Raw genomic sequence first — 24,292 nt, 5'->3', positions numbered from 1 at the left:
CCCCCACTGCGACATATTCGTTCATTTTAAGGCCAATTTACGACTAAAATCTAATATTAAAGTGGTTATCCTACGATAAACAATAGAAGATAAAAAGGGCTAGCGCTATTAGCCTTGTCTTTTTTATACTCTTTTATGTTGCTGTTTTACAGACACTGATGATGCTTTTGAAGCGAAATATATTTGTCTTAAAACGAGCCTAACAGATATAACCAGGAAATAAATGTTTTCAAACTTGTGGAAAATGTGGTTTCTTATTATTTTTATTAAACAACATAACACTTTGACTTTGGGTTCAACTTGTATAAAGTTAAACGTAAGTGAGAAGAATTTGTTTGTTGTTCAACTGTCAACTGAACTCTAGTCCTAGTTTTTAACCAAAATCGTATTTTGTTTTGACTGTTGCATTTCTTTATATTGGACTATTTGTTCAGGAGCTTATGCAGTTGCAATAAACGAACATTTTAAATTTATCGTTGTTGGTAGGGAACCAGGTTGCGGTGAGATTTGAACCCGTGATGTTTGAATGATTACGAATAAGTCAACAAAAACTGGGAATATTCTGATTGAATATATATTGTCTAACATTAGATAATGTATTGACAGCGCAGCTACCAACATAGGATCGTGTAGCCATAAGCGATGTGTGCGCGGAAATCGTTGCGCGCTCGGCAGAAATTAATAAGTCACAGATGCATAACACCTGCCTTACGAGTCGGTTGCGCCAACCACTGGACTATCTTGATAACAGATAGCATGACACCTGCCTTACGATTACAACGGTTTGTACTAAACCAGCGGTTCTGAAACTGGGGTCCGCGGTTCTTTAGGGGTCCGTGGGGCAATTTTGGGGGGACCACGAAAAGGTGGAAGTAATTCTATAATTATATTTGGCGTCAGTTTGTGCCACTAAATAAGTTTAAATCAAAGTGAAAGTAAGAATGGACCATCATCTTAGATCATCTTAGAGTTAAACCCTACTGGGTCATCTTAGAGGCCGAACTAGGATTAGTACCACCAACTTTACGATTGCATGGCGGTTGCACTAACCACTGGGTATTCGTAGAGGCGGAGCTGGGATTAGAACCACCAACTTCACGATTGCAAGGCGGTTGCACTAACCACCGGCCTTGGAATAACAAAAAGTATAAAACGCTTTTGATACCAAGCAGCATTTAGTGCTTTTGTGTACCGCGAAGGGTTGTTTGTTACACAAGCATACGATTAAGCAGGCCAATAAGGATGATGACTCAACAATCGTTTTACGATCGCAACGCGATTTCCGGTTCTACATCCGTTAAATAACGGTAGGATATGTTAGAGTAGCCATGTAGTGTGTATCTCCACAGTAAGGTGTGCGGTTTATTATAGTAGAGATGCTGGTAGGGTAGACCACAGTGTGTGTTTAGGAGTAAACCAGAAACTAAAACGATTTTCAAATACATTTATTTACCAGAAAACACTTAAAGTGATTATAGTTAAAGTATAGAGTCGAAATGTTTGTTCAGAAAAAAATATATTTGTGTGTTTTTTGTAACCAATATTTTTTAGCAGGATTTGTTTTCATATTGTGTTGTACAAATACAACTATGACATCAATGTTTTTGAAGTTTCTGGCTTTATTTGTCATCTTCTTTACAAAACCTGGTAAGAAAGTCTATAAATGTTCAAACAGTTAGAAAGTTTTTGTGGAACAAAACTCAATGTGACCAGCAGGGACCAACTTTCAAAAATGTGACCAACTTTCATAGGAGCTGCAGCACCCATAGCAATACTTTTACTTAATATTTCTACTACAATATTACAAAAACTTTCACAAAACACATTATATATTGTAAACATAATTTCCGCCGTGATCGGCCAAAACTGTATGGCATCATAAGGATACTATTGCTGTCGCCTATTTCGCCCGGTATGAAGCTTTTCTACATGCGCATGCGCACAACGTCCTAACTCCGCGAAACTGGGTAGAGCAACTAACACAAGAACTTATTAGAGACCTATTGATTTCCGGTAGTTGGCGCAACGGAGCATTGGCAATCGTGCCGAGTCAGCATTTGTGTATTATTGCCATAGGCGCCGGATTTTACAAAAATGCAAGGTGGCGGGCATAAAGTATATGACGTCACTAATGCGAGCAGCCACAAGAACTCAAATTCAAAGCCAAACAAACTTTCCATAGAATGCAACGTTCGTCGAAATCAGAAAAAAAACATATGTATGAAATAATGTTTAGTTCGCAATTGCAACACGTTGCTGTAACGTTATCACAGCTTAGTAACGTGTAAAAATGTTTCGTCAAGTTTAACCATTTATTACAATGCATTTGCACTGTACACAACAATGACCCATTCACTGGCAGACAATTATGTGTTTGACGTCTTAAAAGGCACTAACCCAGGGGTTCTTAACCAGGGCTGCACGCACTCCCAAGGGGTGCGAGAACTGTTCCTAGGGGGTGCGGTGATGCTGAATCATTAAGGTTGGTTAGGTCTATTCTATTTAAGCAATTACAGAAGGGCGAGCGAAAATTGGTTAGTGATTTGAAAGGGGGTGCGAAAATTGGTTGGTGATTTGAAAGGGGGTGCGAAAATTGGTTGGTGATTTGAAAGGGGTGCAGCAAGGAAAAAAGGTTAAGAACCACTGCACTAACCAAAACAGGTTGCAGTTTTTTTTTGTATCGCCAGCACGTTTGTTTAAAAGCAAAGTTGTTTCCAATTTTCTTTAGATTTGACGATATTTGGTATGATATCGCTACAAATTAACCAAAATATTTAGGGTGGCCGTCACCGCCTTCTTGGCGCCTAAGATTTTTGCCATCGCCAACGCCTAACTCCGATGCGCCATCTACCGGAAGTTAACCAACCGGTGATCTGAGTTCCTGTGTTAGCAGCTCTTACATAAGGCAGCGAATTAAGATCTGCGCTTACAGATAAGGATTCCTAACACAATTGACAAGGTTTGAACCGTCAACATTCCGAGTGTGAGGTGTCCGAGTAACCCACTTTACCACTAGAGTGTATCCAAATAACGCAGTGGTTCTCAAACTTTTTTTGTTGCGACGCCCCTGGAAAAGTTTTCTGGACTTGCAACGCACCAGCAAATAAAAGTTAATGAGAAAATTTATTATTAAAGTCACGTCTATTGATACAACAACAAAAAGCTACGAAAATAAGGTATTCTGCGACGCCCTTGGAAAACTGAAACGACGCACTAGGACTAGGGCGTCGCGACGCACAGTTTGAGAACTACTAAAATAAGGTATGAAATTAAGCTTATATTTGTTGATTGACAGGAAGTGGACAAGTTTGTCCGAGCAACCAGTACCCATGCGACGGAGGATGCGTTTCTTATTCTGTCAATTGCAACTTCTTTCAGTCGTGTTCTACCGATGAAGTGTTTTGCGATGGTAAGTAAGACTGTGTGGCGACGTTTTCAGTTTTGGTTTATTCATCCGTAAAACAAATCGTTCGTTTTTAGTTTTGGATTACGGTTGCATACAAGATATTGTCGCACTTTCTACTCGACTTAACTCGACTCAACTCGACTTAACTTAACTCGATCTAATTCGACTTAACTTAACTCGACTTAACTCGACTCAACTCGACTTAATGCGACTTAACTCGACTTAACTCGACCTAACTCGGCTTACGGCTGAACACAAGATATTTTCGTATTCTTTATTTGTTTAATGTCTAACGATCGCGCCAATGCCACTCCTGCTGTAAATTGTTTAACGTATCTTGTATGTCGCTTTTTTGCATGATTACAAGATATTTTCACACACTAATTCCGTTAATTGTTTCTTATATCTCTTCTATATGTTGGTTTGTTGCATGATAACACAAAACAGCTTTTATAAGCTATTGTTGCCAGGCATAATATCAACTTTGTAGAGCTTTTCTGGCAATTGTATTTTTATTCCGACGTTTCGACGTCCAATACATGTCGCCTTTATCAAGGTTAATAACACTGAATGCGCGTAGTACAGTGCACGATAAACAAAGAAAAAAGAATTAAACTCAAGCACGTCACAACGCAACGAAAACACCGCGCGATGACGAATGATTGGGCCTCTAATCTTTGAGCAGGTGCCTGTAGCACGCTGAAAGAATCATGTCTGTTTTGAATTACATTTGCCAGAAGAGCTCTACAAACAGGACAAAACAGGTTTTCCACTAAGTCGTATTAAATTAATTCAACTCTGTACTTTATTGCAGGAAATTGCGCAGCTGACGAGTTCGAATGCCAATCAGGGGCTTGCATTCCTCTCCATATGCGCTGTAACAACCGATTCGATTGCGCCAACAGAGACGATGAAGTCGGCTGCACATGTAACTGACAGATTTTGCTTTGGTTTTCCAATGATAGTAGGAATTATATTTCGGTCAACAACTAGTGGATTACGTTCAGTGGTGGGATTGAAATTTTTTGTCAGCCGGTTCTATCACAAAAGTTATATTTTTCAACCGGTTCTGTTACAAAAGTTATATTTTTTAGCCAGTTCTGTTACAAAAAGTCCATTGACAGTAACCAGAAATGCTAACCGGTTCGCTGATCTCATAAAATTTTGTGAGATGGTTCTATAGAACCGGTGCGAACCGACTGAATCCCACCACTGTACATTAGATTTCATAGAGTGTACCTTTTGATACATGTTCAGTTAAAACAGTAGTTCCTGGGTAGAGCTACCAATGCAATACCTCACATAAGACCTAAATTGAGCTAATTAATTTTTGATAGTTGGGGCAAAGAGCTGAACTATCTATTCAGCAGCTAAAGAGGGGTGGGGTTGTAAAATGTTTGTTTTTTTGAAAAAGTTACATGAGAAACTAGGTTTTATTGCTAGTTTTTTTTTTAATTTTAAATGCTAATACCTTACCCCGACCCTAATACCCCTAACCGTGAGCATTTCTATATGTATCGTTTTTAATAAGTAAAGTGCTCTTTGCGTCACCTATCGAAAATTAGCTAAGTGTGGGTCTGCCACGAGGTATGCTGTTAGTAGATTTCTCTAGTTTCGTGAAGGCACCCAAAATTTCCTATACAAAAATCTACAAGTGTTTGACAGAACTGTGTTTAAATTTACAATGTTTACAAAATGCTTCTGTTTTATTGTACCCAGATCCGGAAGGATGCTATCTCCATAGGTTTCAGTGTAAACCTTCGATGACATGCGTACAGCTAAACCGTATGTGCTTCCCAAACATATGCCCAGATGGCGACCAGCAAGACTGGTGGTAGAGCTGCTAACACAAGAACTCACACTAGAAAAAGGTTTTCTAAATGCCGATAGATGGCGTAAAGAGCGCAGTTTTAAATTGACTGGTGGTAGAGACATGGGCGCCGGCATAAAATTTTGCAAATTTTGGCAAACTTGTACAGGATTGCAACACACTATTAGGCAATTATGTATATTAAGGCATCAACGAAACTCACAAGATTGAGTTGCATTAGGCCTGAAACACCCTACGTAAAAAAAACTCCCACGTAACAATACGTCAATCACGCATTTATCACGTGTACCATGTTGTAAAACGCCAGGGATTATGAAACCAACGGCAGAAACAAAACTATATTTACAGACATCGTTAAAATCGACTTTCTCTCCTTTACTTTTTAGATTTAGAACATAAAACTTTTTCAGTCGTCAGCGTTTCTGACAGAATTTGTTAATTTTCTGTCAGAAATGGGAGCTACTAACACAAGAACTCAAACAAGAAAAAGCTGGCTAAATACCGATAGATGGCGTAAAGAGCGAAGTTATTCAAATTTCCAGTCAGACTGAAATAGGATAAGGGACAAAATTGAACATAAAGGACTGGGTTTTCAGGTTAATTATAATTATTACTATGAATCTCAGACTAACCCTAATAGCCCTAACCGTCAGCATTTCAGCATTTCAGCATTTCAGCACGTTAACCCATGACCGGAGTATTCCGAGCCTCACGCGGGTCTTATCCGAGTATAAACGTATTCAACTTATCACGTAAACACAAATAACACTATGATTTAGGTCAGTGTGGTCCCGATGAGTTTGCCTGTCAATCTGGGGCATGTATTCCTGGAATTTATCGATGCGATGGAACGAGTGATTGCTGGGATGGAGATGACGAAGAAGGATGCAATCCAATTGGTAAACTTTTACTCCTACTTCTATCTTCAAAAATTGAGGAAAAAAATTCTCCTGAAGCGCTATCGCTGACTACACGAAGCTCGTTAGGAAACCCGCTTTAAGCTTCCAAAGTCGTACATGTAACAAGCGCTATGGTTGACTGCACGAAACTCGTTAGAAACCCACTTTAAGCTAGCAAAGTCGTGCATGGAACAAGCGCTATGGTTGACTGCACAAAGCTCGTTAAGAAACCCGCTTTAAGCGTGCAAAGTCGTGCATGTAACAAGCGCTATGGTTGACTGCACGAAGCTCGTTAGGAAACCCGCTTTAAGCTTGCAAAGTCGTGCATGTAACAAGCGCTATGGTTGACTGCACAAAGCTCGTTAGGGAATCAGCCAATAGGATGCAAAGTCAAACGCAACTCGCTTAAGCAAACAAACAACTTACTTAATTTTACAGATATCGAAAATTGCCCTGCCCACCACTTCAATTGTGACGGGGTCTGCACTTCCTTATATCGAGCCTGTTCCAGTCTACAGATATGACTTCGCTGCAGAATGTTCAGGTATATTCGTTTTTTCTTTGCTGTTGTCATGCACCAAGTTGCATTCCTTCTGTTGGTTTTATTCCACCTGAAGATGGAAAGAGAAACTGTTCAAACATTATAATGATTCAGACTCAAATAATGCCGTGTATCTTTTAGCTCAGAGTATTGAGAACCGTGGACGTAATTTAAGATTTTATTTCAAAATATTTCTAAACGCACGCTTCTTGATAATTTTACGTATGACTTCTCAGTGTTTACGTAATTTTTAAAAAAATTGCATTTGGTCTGTTCTAGTTGTTTTAATGATGTTTTTTCATTTAAACTATCACAGGAAATTGTGGCCCTGGCGAGTACCAATGCAGATCTGGTTATTGCATCTCGGAAGATTATGTCTGCGCCGGAATTCACGACTGTTATGACCTTGCCGATGACGAAGCTAACTGCACTGCTCCAGGTTTGTTCATCTTAGAGGCCGAGCTGGGATTACAACCACCAACCTTTCGATTGCGAGGCGGTTGCACTAACCACTGGGCCATCTTAGAGGCCGAGCTGGGATTACAACCACCAACCTTTCGATTGCGAGGCGGTTGCACTAACCACTGGGCCATCTTAGAGGCCGAGCTGGGATTACAACCACCAACCTTTCGATTGCGAGGCGGTTGCACTAACCACTGGGCCATCTTAGAGGCCGAGCTGGGATTACAACCACCAACCTTTCGATTGCGAGGCGGTTGCACTAACCACTGGGCCATCTTAGAGGCCGAGCTGGGATTACAACCACCAACCTTTCGATTGCGAGGCGGTTGCACTAACCACTGGGCCATCTTAGAGGCCGAGCTGGGATTACAACCACCAACCTTTCGATTGCGAGGCGGTTGCACTAACCACTGGGCCATCTTAGAGGCCGAGCTGGGATTACAACCACCAACCTTTCGATTGCGAGGCGGTTGCACTAACCACTGGGCCATCTTAGAGGCCGAGCTGGGATTACAACCACCAACCTTTCGATTGCGAGGCGGTTGCACTAACCACTGGGCCATCTTAGAGGCCGAGCTGGGATTACAACCACCAACCTTTCGATTGCGAGGCGGTTGCACTAACCACTGGGCCATCTTAGAGGCCGAGCTGGGATTACAACCACCAACCTTTCGATTGCGAGGCGGTTGCACTAACCACTGGGCCATCTTAGAGGCCGAGCTGGGATTACAACCACCAACCTTTCGATTGCGAGGCGGTTGCACTAACCACTGGGCCATCTTAGAGGCCGAAACCACTGGGCCATCTTAGAGGCCGAGCTGGGATTAGAACCACCAACCTTCAAATTGCAAGGCGGTTGCACTAACCACTGGCAAGTTAATACTGTAAATGAATAGTTTGGAATATTGGTAGAGTTTAAATATGCTGTATTGTAAACTTTTATAAATGTTAAATTTCGAAACATAAAATGTTTTAGTGTTGTAGTCTTCATAATAAATGTAACCTTCAGTGATTTTCTGAGGTCTGGTGAGGGCCGCCAAAACAAGTGGTTGGTCGTAGTTGATAATCACTGGCTTAGAGCTTACATATATTTGTTAACGGCTACTTCTATCAGGACCAGGTCGTAGTAGATGTTAAACCATACAAAGGTCTTTTATTAATTTCACAAGTCATATTTCCAGAGCTTAAGCGTCTATGTACAAACAAGTCCCGGAAAGACTCCTGTCGTGGGTTCGAATCCCACCGCTGGATAGATTTTTCTAGCCTACGCCTTGCCATATTGTAGTGAATGCTTGGTGACCGGCTGATTCGGTATGGCGCCTTCAATGGGCCTGACGTACTGTGAGATATGAACAAACAATTTTAAAAATTCTTCCGGGTCGGCTGACCTTTGCTGTAAAGTTCATGCGCAGGAACCATTGCAATTTGGCAATTTACAGTTGATGACTAACATATATTTGTTGACAGCAACTGCTACCAGGTCTTGCCCGTACAGCATGTTCGATTGCGGAGACGGCACGTGTGTTTTAAACACAGGAAGATGCGATGGTTTTGCATCTTGTGGACCAGATGAGGAGAATTGCGATGGTGAGAAACAAGAAAAATCTTCTAAAACATGTCAAGCCCACATCACCTAAGTTTCGTTAGGTGGGGCAAAGAGCAGAATTATTTATTTAGTAGCTGAAGAGGGTGTAGGGTTGGAACAGAGTTGTAAGACAGACTGGGCTTTTTGAATCGGGTTTGGGTTCGGGCTTAGATTTTGGCCTGACTTTACACTCTGTGTCAGTATTTTTTCGAATAAATTTAAGTAGCTAAGTCGCCAGATGCAAGACCTGACCTAATGTCAAACAGTCCAAAAACGCCTTGTTCAAGACCAATTGTCTAGAAAAAAATTGGTTTTTCCTGAGGATTTAATCATGATAGGCCTGTCACAAAAGCAATTAGGGTTTGGGCCGGGGTCCGGGCTGGAATTTCAGGCCTGTTTACAACTCTGGGTAAGGAAGCAAGTTTTTAAAAATTTTAAGCAAGTGTTAAGTTAGTTTTATTGAATTTTTGTTGATAATACCTAACCCCAACCATAATAGCGCAAACCGTCAGCAGGTTTAGAGACAGAGATATATCGTTTCAAATAGGTGTTAGTGCTCTTTGTGCCACCTATCGAAAATTAGCTAAATGTACGGCTGACGTGAGTTATGGTGTTGATAGATTAACCCGATTTATCCGCCGCCGGTTTGTGCTCCAAACTTTTGTAGATGACTTGATGAAATCATGTTAAAGTATCTTTTTGTGGCAAGCCTCCATTCTATTTTAGTCGGCACACTGTCTTTTTCACATTTTGACATCTGAAACTGTTTATTATTTCTGTCGACCCCCATCTTATTGCATAACAAACCTAGATGCATGACAAAACAACTTTCCACTAGGCCAGTGGTTCTCAAACTTATACTGATTGCGTACCTGGCGGCTTTTTCTATCGCTGTGTACCACCTAAATCTTGTTCAAATAGGTAGACCAAGAGTTCTTCTTGACTACACTAGCTAACTTTTAAAACCGGCATGTTAGCAACTTTTAAAACAATGCTTCTGCAAAAACAGGGCTGTTCAGCTGAGAAGCAATTCTTTATGTGGCTGGAATTAAGCAGACAGATACTTGCGTACCACCTGAAAAGCCCTGACGTACCACTTGTAAAGAACGTACCACAGTTTGAGAACCACTGCTTATAGGCGATTCAAAGCAATAATTCAACTCTGTTTCTTCTTGTAGGGAACTGTGCGGCTGACGAATTCGAATGCCGATCTGGAGCCTGTATCCCTTCAGAGTGGAGATGCAACAGAAGACGTGATTGCGCTAACTGGGACGATGAAATAAACTGCACAAGTAATTCAGTTTGTCTGATTTTTATCCTCGCTTTAACGCCTTGATGTGCCATGCTCACAATGATGTGTCATGCTCACAATGATGTGTCATGCTCACAATGAGTCCGCCATCGAGCTGCCTGTTTTATTGCAAGTCCATTGAATCTTTTTATGGATTTTACTTTACCGACTTAGGAAGTTGGATACATTTATTTAATTTAACCTATCGGCAACCACTTATGGGCTGGAGGAATGCCGCTCAAACTTCTTACTTAACTTAACTCAACTCGATTAAACTCGACTTAACTCGACCTAACTCGACTTAACTCGACTTAAATTGACTCAAATCGACTTAAATCGACTCAACTCAACTCGACTCAACTCGACTCAACTCGACTCGACTCGACTTAACTTAAACCTAACTTTTCTTCATTACTTCACTTCAGATACAGACGGATGCAGATACCACGAATTCCAGTGCTTCCCTTCGACGGTTTGCCGCCCCATTAAGTTCGTGTGCTCACCAAACTTTTGCTTTAGTGCCGACCAGGCCCCAGTTTGTGACGGTGGGGCAGTTTCGTTCCGATATTCTTCCGCTAGGCGGCGGTCTGCGGTCCTAATGAGCTTGAGTGCGATAACGGAGCCTGCATTCCTCAACATTATCGCTGCGATGGGGTTGAGGATTGCTTGTCTGGAAATGATGAGGATAACTGCGATGAAATTCAAGTTGGTGAGTATTCACGGCCTTTATGGTCAACTGTCTTTCCGGCGAATTGTTATTGGGTCAGTTTCTAGTTTTCAGTACTTGATCATTTATGCAAAGTCGTGCATGTAACGTGCTCTGTGGTTGACTGCACGAAGCTTGTCAGGAAACCCGCTTTAAGCTTGCAAAGTCGAGCATGTAACAAGCGCTATGGTTGACTGCACGAAGCTCGCTAAGAAGCCCGCTTTAAGCTTGCAAAGTCGTGCATGTAACAAGCGCTATGGTTGACTGCACGAAGCTCGTTAGGAAGCCCGCTTTAACTTGCAAAGTCGAGCATGTAACAAGCGCTATGGTTGACTGCACGAAGCTCGCTAAGAAGCCCGCTTTAAGCTTGCAAAGTCGTGCATGTAACAAGCGCTATGGTTGACTGCACGAAGCTCGCTAAGAAGCCCGCTTTAAGCTTGCAAAGTCGTGCATGTAACAAGCGCTATGGTTGACTGCACGAAGCTCGTTAGGAAGCCCGCTTTAACTTGCAAAGTCGAGCATGTAACAAGCGCTATGGTTGACTGCACGAAGCTCGCTAAGAAGCCCGCTTTAACTTGCAAAGTCGAGCATGTAACAAGCGCTATGGTTGACTGCACGAAGCTCGCTAAGAAGCCCGCTTTAAGCTTGCAAAGTCGTGCATGTAACAAGCGCTATGGTTGACTGCACGAAGCTCGTTAGGAAACCCGCTTTAAGCTTGCAAAGTCGAGCATGTAACAAGCGCTATGGTTGACTGCACGAAGCTCGTTAGGAAGCCCGCTTTAACTTGCAAAGTCGAGCATGTAACAAGCGCTATGGTTGACTGCACGAAGCTCGCTAAGAAGCCCGCTTTAAGCTTGCAAAGTCGTGCATGTAACAAGCGCTATGGTTGACTGCACGAAGCTCGTTAGGAAGCCCGCTTTAAGCTTGCAAAGTCGAGCATGTAACAAGCGCTATGGTTGACTGCACGAAGCTCGTTAGGAAACCCACTTGTCAGTTTACGCATGCAGCAAGCCCTATAGTTAGCTGCCAGATAATTATGTAAATATTTTCTATTCTGCAGATGTGGACCAATGTCCTCTCCATGAGTTTGAATGCGACGGATCTTGCAGTGGTATCCACTCCGCCTGTGGAGAACCTGATTGTCATTTCGATCTTGCTGGGGATTGCTTTGGTAATAAACCTCGGTTAATAATATACAGTAGATATAACCTCATAATTACCCCGATCGTCCCATACTTACTCCGATTGCCCCATAATTACCCCGATTGCCCCATAATTACCCCGATTGCCCCATAATTACCCCGATTGCCCCATAATTACCCCGATTGCCAAAAAATACTCCGATTGCCCCATAATTACCCCGATCGTCCCATACTTACACCGCTTGCCCCATAATTACCCCGATCGTCCCATACTTACACCGCTTGCCCCATAATTACCCCGATTGCCCCATACTTACCCCGATTGCCCCATAATTACCCCGATTGCCCCATAATAATACTTGCCCCATAATTACTCCGCTGGTCCCATATTGACCCCCATTTGCCCCATGTTTACCCCACTAATTACCCTGGTAGCCCCATTATTGTTCCGCTAGCCCTAAAACCATCCGGGTAACCGCGTAACTATTTTCGCTTATTACATTTACATTTAACATTAGTCATTTAAACTCGCAAAGTATTTTCCCTTCTTTCATCACCGTTTTAACATTCAACGTGCTTTATATATTTTCCTCAACATTTAACAGCTGGTTGTGGACCTGACGAGTATCAATGCCGATCTGGTTACTGCCTTCCTCAACATTATGTATGCGACGGATTTCATGACTGCTGGGATTTCGACGACGACGAAGCTAATTGTACTTCTCCAGAACAAGGTTTGTTACAATCAAATTTACAATTCAAACTAGAAGACATCCAGGTCAAATAATAAACCAGCTGTTGCGCTGTCTTTTAATTGGTAGAGGGCGTGACTCTATGCGCCCAGACAGCACAGCAGGGGTGATCGCTTAAATTCCTAGAAAGGTTCTCAACGCGCCTTTCCTCGCGCTCAACAACTCCAAGGCACCAAGAGCCAAAATAACGAATTCTTTTAGGCAATTACGGACAGAGATGGCGCTCGAGGGTTCAGCAGCAAGACGAGCACAAAGGCAAATGCGGTTTCTGCAAATATGCATTAATTTAGTTAAAGAAACAGACGAGAAAATCAGTACAGTTGACTCTTACCGAACTATTATAGGACCAGAGTCACAGTAACATTCAAAGCGATCAGGAGATTTTAGGTTCTTCAAATACAGCATCAAATTCAATAAACATCACCAAAACACATTAGTAACGAACTGCGAGACTTTAAGCAACAAGGCTTACCGGAATAATACAGTTATTTACAGCAACAGGAAGTTGGCTGACGACGGCGGGGTCCGTGAGCCAGTAATGCACAAATTACACATTGGACGACCGGCAACAGTTCAGTTAGCACAAATTTCCTATTCGTTACCGACGGAACAAATATAACCAGTCAATTAAAGCATGCTGCCTCTATAACGTCCAGTCGCTAATAAACACGAGGCAGCCACGAGACGTGACTTCAGTAAAACAATGCCAAGGTTGTAACATCATAAGCACCGATTGTGTGATAGATAATGTCACCAGGTTGCACAACATTTCGCCATACAAGTGAGTTAAGGCTACTGGCGGGAAACATAGAAACATAATAATATGTACAATAGCGATGTAACACCAGCATTAGGTCATTAAACATAACGCCGGGATTAGAACCACCAACCTCTTTTGGCGGAAAGCACTTGGTCTTCTTATTAGAGGCCCCTCGTGTTTACAATACTTTCTTGTGCGCGATTATTTGAAAAAGATAACCTTTTGAGCTTTTCGGCTGATACCCAGAAGCTGTCAGTCGGGTTAGGAACAAATAGTTTCTTTAAACAGAGCACAGTCTCCAAAAAAGAATGGGCCTTGCACTACAAATTTTTTCAATAAAACTGCAAGGCACAGAACACAACGTGAGCCTAAAGAAAGACCAAGGCAGTCACAGGCATGTTGCCACGTGCCACTTATGCCGTAACCACGAACTACCAATTTGTGCTAAGGCATATATACGATGCAAATAAATTTGCGAAACGGCCAAACTGAGATTAGATTCATCAACCTTGGAATCGCATGGCGGTTTCACTGACTAGAGAACGGGTCACTAAACTCCCGGATAACATTAAAATGGCCTCCGAGAGCCGCATACCTTGCAAACCCTAACTCAGTGGTTCTTACCCTGTTTTCCTTTTTCCTTTTTCCTTTCAAATCACCAACCAATTTTCCCAGCCCTGTGGATTTTTGTGTTTATATAGAATAGACCTAACCAACCTTTATGATTCAACATCCCCGCACTCCCTATAGGGGGTGTTCCTATAGGAACAGTTCTCCGACCCCTTGGAGGTGCGTGCACCCCTGGTTAAGAACCCCTGCCCTAACTAATCGCCTTCTAAAACTGTGTTAAAATTGAGTGGGATAATAAAGTGCCCCTCTGCTGGCAATACTCATGTATTTCTTCAGAACTGATATTGGAAAACTAGCTGAGATTATAACCACGAACCTAACACCTGAAAAGCCGTTAGTACTAAATCCGCCCTCACTTAGTGTAGTTACTGTATTTGGTTTTCACGCCATGTTTTTTAGTTGCAGAAATCAGAACCAACTGCACAAGCACCGGAGTTACAGCGAGGTTAGCTAAACTATCAGTTTGACATGTTGTTCATTATGTGTTAAACAGCACAAATATTGGACGATGTGCATATCATTTCTTAGCATCAATATGTTGTGTGCTTTGACTGTTTCTGCAGCCTTACAGGAGGTTACGTCCGATCTTTGCTCCCCGGAGCCGGCGAACAGCTTGAAATGATCGGTGACGATTCGACACCACTGGACAATTGCTTTGCAGTGACGGACAACCAGACTGACGAGTATAACATGAATTTCCTGGCTGGATTCGGACAATGTGCTGCAAACAACAACGTAAGATTGTTTACAGCTTCAAACAGTACTAAAATAGCTTTTTTACTGAATTGTTCAATTCTAGGAGAGCGACTCAGAAATTGTAGTAACATACAAAGTCTCGCTTGGTGTCGCTGCTGGCTCGTCGCCACACATAATAACTCGCAACGGGGACTCGGCAGTCGTGGAGTTTCAATGCGCTTACAACCGTTCAGGAATAGCGACAATGGATCAACCTCTAGTGGCAATGATCAGGTTTGAAATCGTTCTGGTCTGGCTGTACATTAAAACATTTCTTAGCGTGTTTCGGTAAACCGTTACTATTAGGCCGGGCTGTCGTACTGTGATTAACCGGTTAAGTCCTCTTCTGCAGCAAAGTTGAGATGGATTTGGGCAAAACATCGTCATCATTCAACATGGAAATGGCTCGTTACCAATCGGACAGTTTTACTACAATTGAAACTGACCAAACGATAACAATTGGATCTCCTGTTTACATTGGTGTTAACATCGATGTGGGAGCTAACAACAACTTGGTTTTGCAGGTATAATGTCAAATAAACATACTTTATACCAACTCTGTTTCAATACTTTAAATTAGTGGTTCTTAACATTTTTTTTCCTTGCTGCACCCGTTTCAATAACCAACCAATTTTCGCAGCCCCCTTGGTTTTTGTATTTGTATAGAATAGACCTAACCAACCTTCATGATTCAGCATCCCCGCGTCCCCTGGGAACAGTCCTCGCACCCCTTGGGGGTGCGTGCACCCCTGGGTAAGTAACCCTGCTTTAAATGTTTAGGCAAAAGATTGTATTCTGGCGACCACTGAGAATGAATATGAAACTGTTTATCCTGTTGTCATCGAAGGGTGAGCACTTGTATTTCAGGGTGAGGAAAGTTCCACTTTAACTTATTTCTTTTTCACAATTGTACCGCGCCTGATCCTCTTGATATGGACGGCAATGTCATCTACAACGCGACCGACTCAAATTTAATTTTTTGAACAAACAACTTTTCACTTTCTGCGATGTAAACAATAAAAAAACAAAGTTCTCTTTCAGATATTGCTAACTGGCCTTGAACATGGCTATAATAGCCATGGGATGGCTTGAGAGTGATTTTTTGGTGTTCATTATAGTGTAAAAATGAGCAATTCTCTCCAGGCTTAATATCAGTATCATTTCGCATTTTATATGGACATTTTACTTCAACAATATGTTGTTCATCAATAACACCATCTGGAGTAGCAGCAAGAAAATCCCATTTTGGGTTTATGAACAAACCACAGTGATTGACATGGATAGAATATTTTTTTTCAAAACAGTTGATAGCTGATGACTCATATTTCCTGCCATAAACAACTGCAGCAGTGTTCAACTCTGGGGGGTTCAAAATGTTTTCAGACAGTTTTAGCAAATCCTTTCTTTCTGTCGCATGAGACACTTCACCAAATTTACTTGCAGTGAGTCGCCATTCCCGTTGCAAGTGCCACACTTCACTTCTTATTTGGCTCCTGGATTGCCTTTCTATCACACTTTCTTTTGTTGAATTAATCTACATACATATATTTGTGTACATTTACAAATAGACAGTGTGGTGAGTTGAAAAACAAACAAAATCACATCCAAATATTTTTAATAAGTGGCAAACAATGCTTGCTTACCTTCAGAAAGCTATCAATCCAGTATTCAGTAAATGGTCGTTCCAGATAGTCATGGTCAAATGTAGCAGTCCTAAGATTTGCCCGCTTGTACAAATAACGCAAAGGAACATTTGTGTTTGAATTGGCACAAAAATTAATCAATAAATTGGGAACATGATTCTGGTATCCACCTTGTTTGCGCAATTTAAATGGGCGGGGGTCAGAATCAACAGAAGGATTGTCTCGCGAAATAATGGTATGTGCCCTTTTGGGTGATCCTGCAAAACATATCTCACATGTAGGAACCAATTTTTAGCAAGCCGCTTTGCCAGACAAAATAAAATAGGACTTACCATGATAAGAATGAGCAGGCTTGTGAAAAGTCTGCAACGTGTCGGTGCAGCTTGGTTCCAAATGCAAACTTCCCAAATTTTTTAGGGTTTGAATTAAAAAAATTGCTGCTGCTACATGCTTACCAGATGGACACTCACATTCTGTGTTAAGAATCTCATGTTTTCCTAATTTAGTCCGAATGTAATATGATATCTGCATAAATTTTATGTTATCCCACAAATTTTTTAACTGGACTTACTTTCTTTTTCATAGAAAACTCCAGGCTCATGTGTAAAGTTTATTGACAGCATACACATTGTGACTGTTTTGCTTTCAAACATTAACTTTCCTTTGGTAAGGGCCTTGACATCGTTTGTCTAAAGCAGTTTTCAACTTGTGCTGTTAAAATGGTGGGTAGTTGGTCTCTATGTCCTAGAGTCAATTGTTTAAATCCATGATTTGGCCAGTTTGGTTGCAAAGCAGGGGGTTTAATGACCGGTGTTCCCTTAAAATCAAGATTCCTTTCATATGCTTCTAATCTAAACACATAAAATAATGATGCTTTATGGTAGCCTACTTGTTTTTAAACAGTAATTTATTGAGATAAAATAAAGTTCATGTCTTAATGTAAATTTAAACCTTTCTTGCCACTCGTGCTTTCTTCCTGTTATTTTTGCTCCACGTCTTCTGAGCTCTGCCTGTAGTTGTTTTAAAGTAAGCATCTTGCGAACATAAAGTCCTGCAATCAACATTCACATTACAAACATACTTTTTCAAATATATCATATATATTTATATTTGGTCACCTCAAAAGTAAAACTTTACTTACTAACTCCGTTTTCCGTAACTATAATACCTATGTACTGATTACTGAATATATACTGAAACTGAACTGAACTGAATGAACGGCGTTTGCGAGGCAACTAGGACCCCAATGGAAGTTTTTTATTTTCACACTGTTTCGAACAAAGGTCTCCCATACACCGCCGTCGTTATAGTGTTGTAGCGCCTACTGACTTGACGCCGACGAGCCTTTCCCGGCTTTTGCGACGTGAAAAAACTTAGCATCGACGTAAAACTGTAATGTATGTGATTATATTATTAAAAAGGCTCAAAGCACTTATTTATATCGGTTCCAATTACCCGATCAATACGATTCGACAATCTACTTTCAACATATGTAATCGGCAATATTAAAGCTGTATGATAATCTGTCTTTGTTTAGAAAGTTTGGGTACTTTGGTAAAATGGTATTTGACGGTTAGTTCAATAATTTTACTTCAATTCAAGCCAACTACGTAACGGTTTTAAGAGAGTTGCACTAACCACTGGGTCATCTTTAACGGCTGAGCTGGGATTACAACCGCCAACCTTACGATTGCAAGCCCATTTTATTACCCACTAGGTCGTTTTAAAGCCGACCAGGGAACAGTTATGTACAATGTAACGATTATATACACAGTTGCATATATAATACTTGGTGCATAAAATACCTTGTGTGTGCATCCTAGCTCCATGCAGCTCGATTAGGATTGTGACTCAACAATTGTTTTACGATCGCAGCGCGCGGTTTCCTGGTTTTGTATCTGACAATAAATTCCGTCTCCTGTACGGCGCCGCTTGTCAGTGTGTACCTCCATAGTAAGGTGTGCGGTTTATTATAGTGGAGATGCTGGTAGGTTATATACCACAGTGTGTTTAGAAGTATACCAGAAACTAAAACGATTTTCAAATACGTTTATTTACCGTATCAGATATAGTAATATACGTATATAGTATTCAAATACGTATATAGTATAGAGTCGGTTGTTTGATTTGTTTTGATATTGTGTTATACAAATATAACTATGGCATCAATGTGTTTAAAGTTTCTGGCATTATCTGTCATCTTCTTCATAAAACACGGTAAGAAAGTTGATAAAAGTTTGAACAAAACGGATTTTTTTATCTAATTACAGATAAGTTTCATAGTACATATTTTTATGGTTGAGCAATATATAATATAAGCATAATTTCCACCTTGATCGGCATTTTTTTTATTTAAAAAATGTGTAAGGCATTATTATCTTTTCTATGGTTCGGCTGTGCGCAGTTTCACGGCAGAGTTACGAAGACAAAAAAACTGACGGCACAGGTTTGATGATTCCGGTAGGTGGCGCAATGGAGTATAGGCGTTTGCGATGGTAAAAAACATAATGGATGCTTCAGTGCAATTGCCATTGCAAACGCCAACGTTACGTTGCGCCACCTACCGGAAATGCGAGTTCATGTGTTAGTAGCTCTACCGGAACGCATGGCATATGTCTGCTAATTTCCGGTAGGTGGTGCAACGGAGCAGAGATGTTTGCAGTGGCAATAATTGCTGACTCAGGCTACGCTTCGTTGCGCCACCTATCAGAATTTAACTCCGGGTCTATTGTGCTCCAGAGCCAAACCCGTGTACTATATTCTTAAGTTCAGTGAGTATAGTTAAAGAATTATTTCGTCTTCTTTAAGGTGTGAGTAGTTCTACCAAAAAATATCTGCGCTAACAGATGAGAATTAGCAACACCATTGACAAGGTTTGAACCATCAACCTTGCGAGCGTGAGGCACCGAGTTATCCACTTCACCGCTACAGTGTATCCAAATAATGTATGAAATTAAGCTTATATTTGTTGGTTAACAGGAAGTGGGCAAGTTTGTCCGAGCTACTCGTACCCATGCGACGGAGAATGCTTGTTTTACTTTCGGAATTGCGACGGTGATGTCGATTGTTCTACTGATGAAGTTGATTGCGATGGTAAGTTTTGTGATGAATCTTTTTGTCGTTTTTGTCTTTTCATCCGCAAAAAAAAACCGTTTGTTTTAGTTTTCGGTTTACTGTTAAATACAAGATATTGTCACATTTTCTACTCGAATTAACATCACCCAACTCGACTCAACTTAACCTAACTCGACTCAACTTAACTTAACTCGACTTAACTCATATTCTCTTCTAAACTTTAGTTATTTAGTTGACGTATTTAAATTTCAACATTCACAGGTATTTGTGCACCTGGCGAATTCGCATGCTCATCTGGTGCATGTATTCCGGGCCATTTAGTTTGCAACGGTTTTTTCGATTGTATTGGCTCAAGCGCAGATGAAGCAAAATGCCCAGGAACAGGTGCGCTTTTGCTCATGGCTGTTGATGTGTTTTGATTTTAAACCGACAAGCAATGTTTGCAGTTCCAACAAAGAAACCAAGCTCAAATAACCACTAATAACCCTGCTGGGTACCAGTCATGGCAGTGCTGAAAATAGAACCACTAACCTTAAGATTGTAAGGCAGTTGCACTAACCACTGGGTCATTATAGAGGCCGAGCTGAGATTAGAACCGCCTAACTTACCATTGCAAGGCAATTGCACTAACCACTGGGTCATCTTAGAGGCCGAGCTGGGACTAGAACCACCAACCTTACGATTGTATACAGTTAAACTAACCACTGGGTCATTATAGAGGCCGAGCTGAGATTAGAACCGCCAGCCTTACGATTGCATGGCGGTTGCACTAACCACTGGGTTATCTTAGAGGCCGAGCTGGGATTAGAACCGCCAGCCTTACGATTGCATGGCGGTTGCACTAACCACTGGGCCATCTTAGAGGCCGAGCTGGGATTACAACCACCAACCTTACGATTGGAAGGCGATTGCACTAACCACTGGGTCATCTTACAGGCCAAGCTGGGATTACAACCACCAACCTTACGATTGCAAGGCGATTGCACTAACCACTGGGTCATCTTAGAGGCCGAGCTGGGATTAGAACCACCAACCTTACGATTGCAAGGCGGTTGCACTAACCACTGGGTCATCTTAGAGGCCGAGCTGGGATTAGAACCACCAACCTTACGATTGCAAGGCGATTGCACTAACCACTGGGTCATCTTAGAGGCCGAGCTGGGATTACAACCACCAACCTAACGATTGCAAACCGGTTGCACTAACCACTGGGTCATCTTAGAGGCCGAGCTGGAATTAGAACCACCAACCTTACGAACTTATTTAGGCTTTTGTAGCTGCTTTTCAAACATTTGTTTGTTTTTTAGAGATCACAACCAACTGCGCAACGTCGGGAGTTTCGGCAAAGTTAGTTTCTAGTTTAACTGAATTGGATTGCAATCTGGATTTTGAGTTCACAACATAACTATTTTTTTTAATTACTCATATGCGTTTAAAAGTTTTCAAACTACCAAACACCTGTGACTTTTTTTAACACGTGCATTTGTAAGAAAGTTGAATAATCTTCTCATCATTTAATACGATTTATTTCTGTTTTTGGCTGTTTTCGCAGCCTCCTTTTCTCTGTAAGTGAGCTCAGTAAGTATGATTTTTATCAAATCTTTAAATGTTTTCGTTGTGTTATTTTTATGTTGTGTGCATTGATTGTTTTTGCAGCCTCACAGGAAGTTACGTCCGATCCAAGCTACCCGGAGCCGGCGAACAGCTTGAAATGATCGGTGACGATTCGACACCACTGGACAATTGCTTTGCAGTGAAGGACAACCAGGCTGATGTGTATAACATGCATTTCCTGGCTGGATTTGGACAATGTGCTGCAAACATCAACGTAAGAACCGAGTTTACTAGTGTAAAATGTGGCTTTGCAAGTTAGCCAAGGAAAATGTTTTTTATGTTTTCTTGTTCAATTCCAGGAGAGCGACACAGAAATTGTGGTAACTTACAAAGTTTCGCTTGGTGTCGCTGCTGGCTCGTCGCCACACATAATAACTCGCAATGGGGAAACAGAGGTCGTAGAGTTTCAATGCGCCTACGACCGTACAGGGATAGCGACAATGGATCAACCTCTGTTGGCAATGATCAGGTTTGAAAACCGGACATTAATTTAGTTTGTATTTACATGTGTCTGTGATTTGTGAGTGAGGATCATGACATGCGAGCATGAACGTATCAATCCAAGGGATAAACGTGTACCTGCAGTGTTTTTTCTAAGGTGTTTTGGGGGACCATTTCTCCAGCGGTTTCCCAAAATTTGGACTTGGCTATTTTTTGGTATTTAAATGAAACACTTGCGGTCTCTTAAAACTACTTAGCGGTCACCCAAACCAAACCTTAAAAAAAAGCCTGTACCTGCGTATAATTCAATAACGTGTTTCGGTATAAAGTTACTTTTAGGCCGGGCTGTTGCACTGTGACAAATATTAACCGGTTAAATCCTCTTCTGCAGCCACGTTGAGATGGATTTGGGCAAAACATCGTCATCATTCAACATGGAAATGGCTCGTTACCAATCGGACAGTTTTACTACAATTGAAACTGAACAAACGATAACAATTGGATCTCCTGTTTACATTGGTGTTAACATCGATGTGGAAGCCGACACCAACTTGGCTTTGCAGGTAGAATGTCAAATACACTTTATACCAACCCAGTTTCAGTACTTTGGATGTTTAGGGAATTTATTGTTTTCTGGGGAAAACTGAGAACGAAACTGAAACTGTTTATCCTGTTGTCATCGGAGGGTGAGCGCTTGTAATTCAGGGTGAGGAAAGTTCCACTTCAACTTAATTCTTTTTCACAGATGTGCTGCGCCTGATCCTCTTGATATGGACGGGAATGTCATCTACGACGTGACCGACTCACGAAAGTTTGACTTTTCATTTCGGGCATTCAGCTGGGCTGGTTCCCAAGATTCGAGACAGGAGATATGGCTTACATGCAAAATGAATACCTGCCAAGAAACGGACGACAACGACTGCAAAATAGTATGAAGTTTGTTTTCCATATATAAATATATTTGTGATTCAAATGAAAAAAAGCTGCTTTGTCAACCAAAATATCCTTAAGCACACTATTGTTTTGTTAACTTGGCTACATATGCCAATTGGTGATATATAACAAATGTCGTTTGTGACCAAATTTGCACATCTCGTGTTAAAACTGTATTTGATCAGGACTGTCCACCTATGGAACCGTTGTCGCAACCAGCCAAAAGATCCATCACTGACGAAACTGATGATGCAACAAAGAAAATCTCTCTCGGACCTTTTGTCCTTGCACCTGAACTTGATAGTGATGACCAACTTGTTTGCAACAAGGTAAAGCTTCTGTTGTCGCTGTAAGTGTAAATATGTAGGATGTAACGTTTTCAAACTGTTGTTTAGGAGGAATTGGGATGCTCTCACATGTGTGGTATCGACACGACAGGTGTAGCTTACTGTTATTGTCCTCAAGGATATTTCATGATGAAAGATGGAAAGACTTGTGTTGGTAAGATATATTTTGCTCTTCATAATGCGTTGAAATATACTTTTTAGGATCTTGTGCAATTAATGATGTTGCTCGAACTTTGCTGGTAATGTGTGTTTCGCTCGTAACTATTCATTATTTTTGTCGGGAATTGAAAAATGCTTTAATTTTAATTCCGAAATTACCAGCAAATTCCCATGGGGAACCACTTGGTTGCAACAATGTCGTTGAAGTTTCTTGTTTAAGGAAAAACAAGCAATCGAGATTGGATTAGAACCCACTACCTTGTGAACACAAGGAGGTTGAACAAACCACTCGGCCATTTTCGTGATGCTTTACCGACGTTCAAACAAAATACATTTGTTTGGCAGAAGTCAACCAAAGCATTGGTACACTGATGGAGATCTCTCTAATCTCGAGTCTTTGCCTGATGATGTTGATTATTCTCACTGTTGTCATGGCAATGAAAAGAAGAGGTGGGAAGAAGATGCAGATTTAGGTGAAACGGGAAAGAAGAAAATGAAATTATTGGATGAAAATCTCATCCAAAAAAGACAAACTGATCATTATATTGGGCATATAAACAGAGTACTTTGCTCTTTTGTGCCGTTGTTCAAATACAAAAATAACCCACCTAATTTGACTTGTTGCTACGTTGCAGGTTGCTAGGTTATAACTAGTAATGCACCGAACCCGCTAAAATGGTTTGGACCAAAACCGAATATTCGGTCCCTTTCTTATGGATGTTTTGAACTGAACCTTGTGTTGTTGATGCGAGTAAACTTAATTTTGACAAACTGAAATAACTTTCACAATGCGTAAGCTTTACTAAACTTGTAATATATTGCAGACAACGTGTCTCGTATTTCATAAATACAACAACTAGTTAGTTTATGATGTTTCGTATCGGGCAACCGAAACTTGCATCACTAGTTGCAACTATCTTAACTGACAAGAAGCAATAAAGTCATAAACTTAGTTATAATCAAAGTCTGTATAAAACACAAAATGCCCAACCGATTTTTTGCGTCATGGAGTCTTTATTGCCTTCATTGACGCCATTTTGTGCTCAAATTAATACAACTGGTATCGGAAAAAATACATAAACTGACAGAATTTTCAGACTGGAAAGTTAAAACGCGAACTTAATTGACAAACCAACCAAATTCGGCTTTCCAGCTCTACAGGTTGTAAAAATCCGACAATTAATGTGTTTTTCCTATACCCACTGTATTAATTTGGGCACAAATGGCGTCCATGAGGTTTTATCGCGTAACAATGGGCTGGACAACTTGTGTTTTATGTAGACTTTAATTATAATGACACACAATAAACGCAACATACAAACTGTTTAGCCACTATAGTT

General features: G+C 41.1%; 3 protein-coding genes across 5 annotated transcripts; all 3 read left to right on the top strand.

Moving 5' to 3' along the window:
* The first annotated feature begins 1,556 nt into the window (after positions 1–1,556).
* On the top strand, positions 1,557–5,272 carry LOC145220630 (vitellogenin receptor-like). The gene is made up of 4 exons (XM_080087836.1): positions 1,557–1,647; positions 3,296–3,409; positions 4,221–4,334; positions 5,126–5,272. The coding sequence occupies exons 1-4, from the start codon at positions 1,590–1,592 to the stop codon at positions 5,242–5,244; spliced, it is 405 nt and encodes a 134-aa protein (XP_079943962.1). The 5' UTR covers positions 1,557–1,589; the 3' UTR covers positions 5,245–5,272.
* Positions 5,273–6,031: 759 nt separating this feature from the next.
* LOC145218121 (uncharacterized) lies at positions 6,032–23,772 on the top strand. Its single transcript, XM_080085519.1, has 17 exons — positions 6,032–6,136; positions 6,575–6,680; positions 6,994–7,116; positions 8,607–8,726; positions 9,903–10,024; positions 10,595–10,724; positions 11,782–11,892; positions 12,469–12,597; positions 20,766–20,805; positions 21,115–21,286; positions 21,372–21,541; positions 21,905–22,076; positions 22,132–22,199; positions 22,259–22,442; positions 22,632–22,775; positions 22,842–22,947; positions 23,298–23,772. The coding sequence occupies exons 1-17, from the start codon at positions 6,032–6,034 to the stop codon at positions 23,423–23,425; spliced, it is 2,130 nt and encodes a 709-aa protein (XP_079941645.1). The 3' UTR covers positions 23,426–23,772.
* On the top strand, positions 14,452–16,128 carry LOC145220627 (alpha-tectorin-like). 3 transcript variants are annotated; one of them, XM_080087832.1, is made up of 4 exons: positions 14,452–14,740; positions 14,805–14,974; positions 15,093–15,264; positions 15,521–16,128. In XM_080087832.1, the coding sequence occupies exons 1-4, from the start codon at positions 14,624–14,626 to the stop codon at positions 15,590–15,592; spliced, it is 531 nt and encodes a 176-aa protein (XP_079943958.1). In that variant the 5' UTR covers positions 14,452–14,623; the 3' UTR covers positions 15,593–16,128. The 3 variants fall into 3 exon arrangements, with proteins under 3 accessions (XP_079943958.1, XP_079943960.1, XP_079943959.1); XM_080087834.1 differs by having other exon boundaries at positions 15,412–15,585; XM_080087833.1 differs by having other exon boundaries at positions 15,407–15,585.
* Positions 23,773–24,292: the final 520 nt, after the last annotated feature.

This window comes from Phallusia mammillata, chromosome 3 (assembly GCF_965637545.1).
Source record: "Phallusia mammillata chromosome 3, kaPhaMamm4.hap1.1, whole genome shotgun sequence".
Lineage (NCBI taxonomy): Eukaryota > Metazoa > Chordata > Ascidiacea > Phlebobranchia > Ascidiidae > Phallusia > Phallusia mammillata.
Note: the sequence above shows the minus strand (reverse complement) of the source record. Positions and strands in the feature narration are given on the sequence as shown.

Coding starts and splice junctions, on each gene's coding strand:
- LOC145220630 (XM_080087836.1), top strand. CDS start 1,590: ATGACATCAATGTTTTTGAAGTTTCTGGCTTTATTTGTCATCTTCTTT. Junction 1,648..3,295: donor CATCTTCTTTACAAAACCTG/GTAAGAAAGTCT, acceptor GTTGATTGACAG/GAAGTGGACAAGTTTGTCCG. Junction 4,335..5,125: donor CGATGAAGTCGGCTGCACAT/GTAACTGACAGA, acceptor TATTGTACCCAG/ATCCGGAAGGATGCTATCTC.
- LOC145218121 (XM_080085519.1), top strand. CDS start 6,032: ATGAGTTTGCCTGTCAATCTGGGGCATGTATTCCTGGAATTTATCGAT. Junction 7,117..8,606: donor AGCTAACTGCACTGCTCCAG/GTTTGTTCATCT, acceptor ATTTGTTGACAG/CAACTGCTACCAGGTCTTGC. Junction 22,443..22,631: donor ACGACAACGACTGCAAAATA/GTATGAAGTTTG, acceptor GTATTTGATCAG/GACTGTCCACCTATGGAACC.
- LOC145220627 (XM_080087832.1), top strand. CDS start 14,624: ATGATCGGTGACGATTCGACACCACTGGACAATTGCTTTGCAGTGACG. Junction 14,975..15,092: donor CCTCTAGTGGCAATGATCAG/GTTTGAAATCGT, acceptor CCTCTTCTGCAG/CAAAGTTGAGATGGATTTGG. Junction 15,265..15,520: donor ACAACAACTTGGTTTTGCAG/GTATAATGTCAA, acceptor TTAAATGTTTAG/GCAAAAGATTGTATTCTGGC.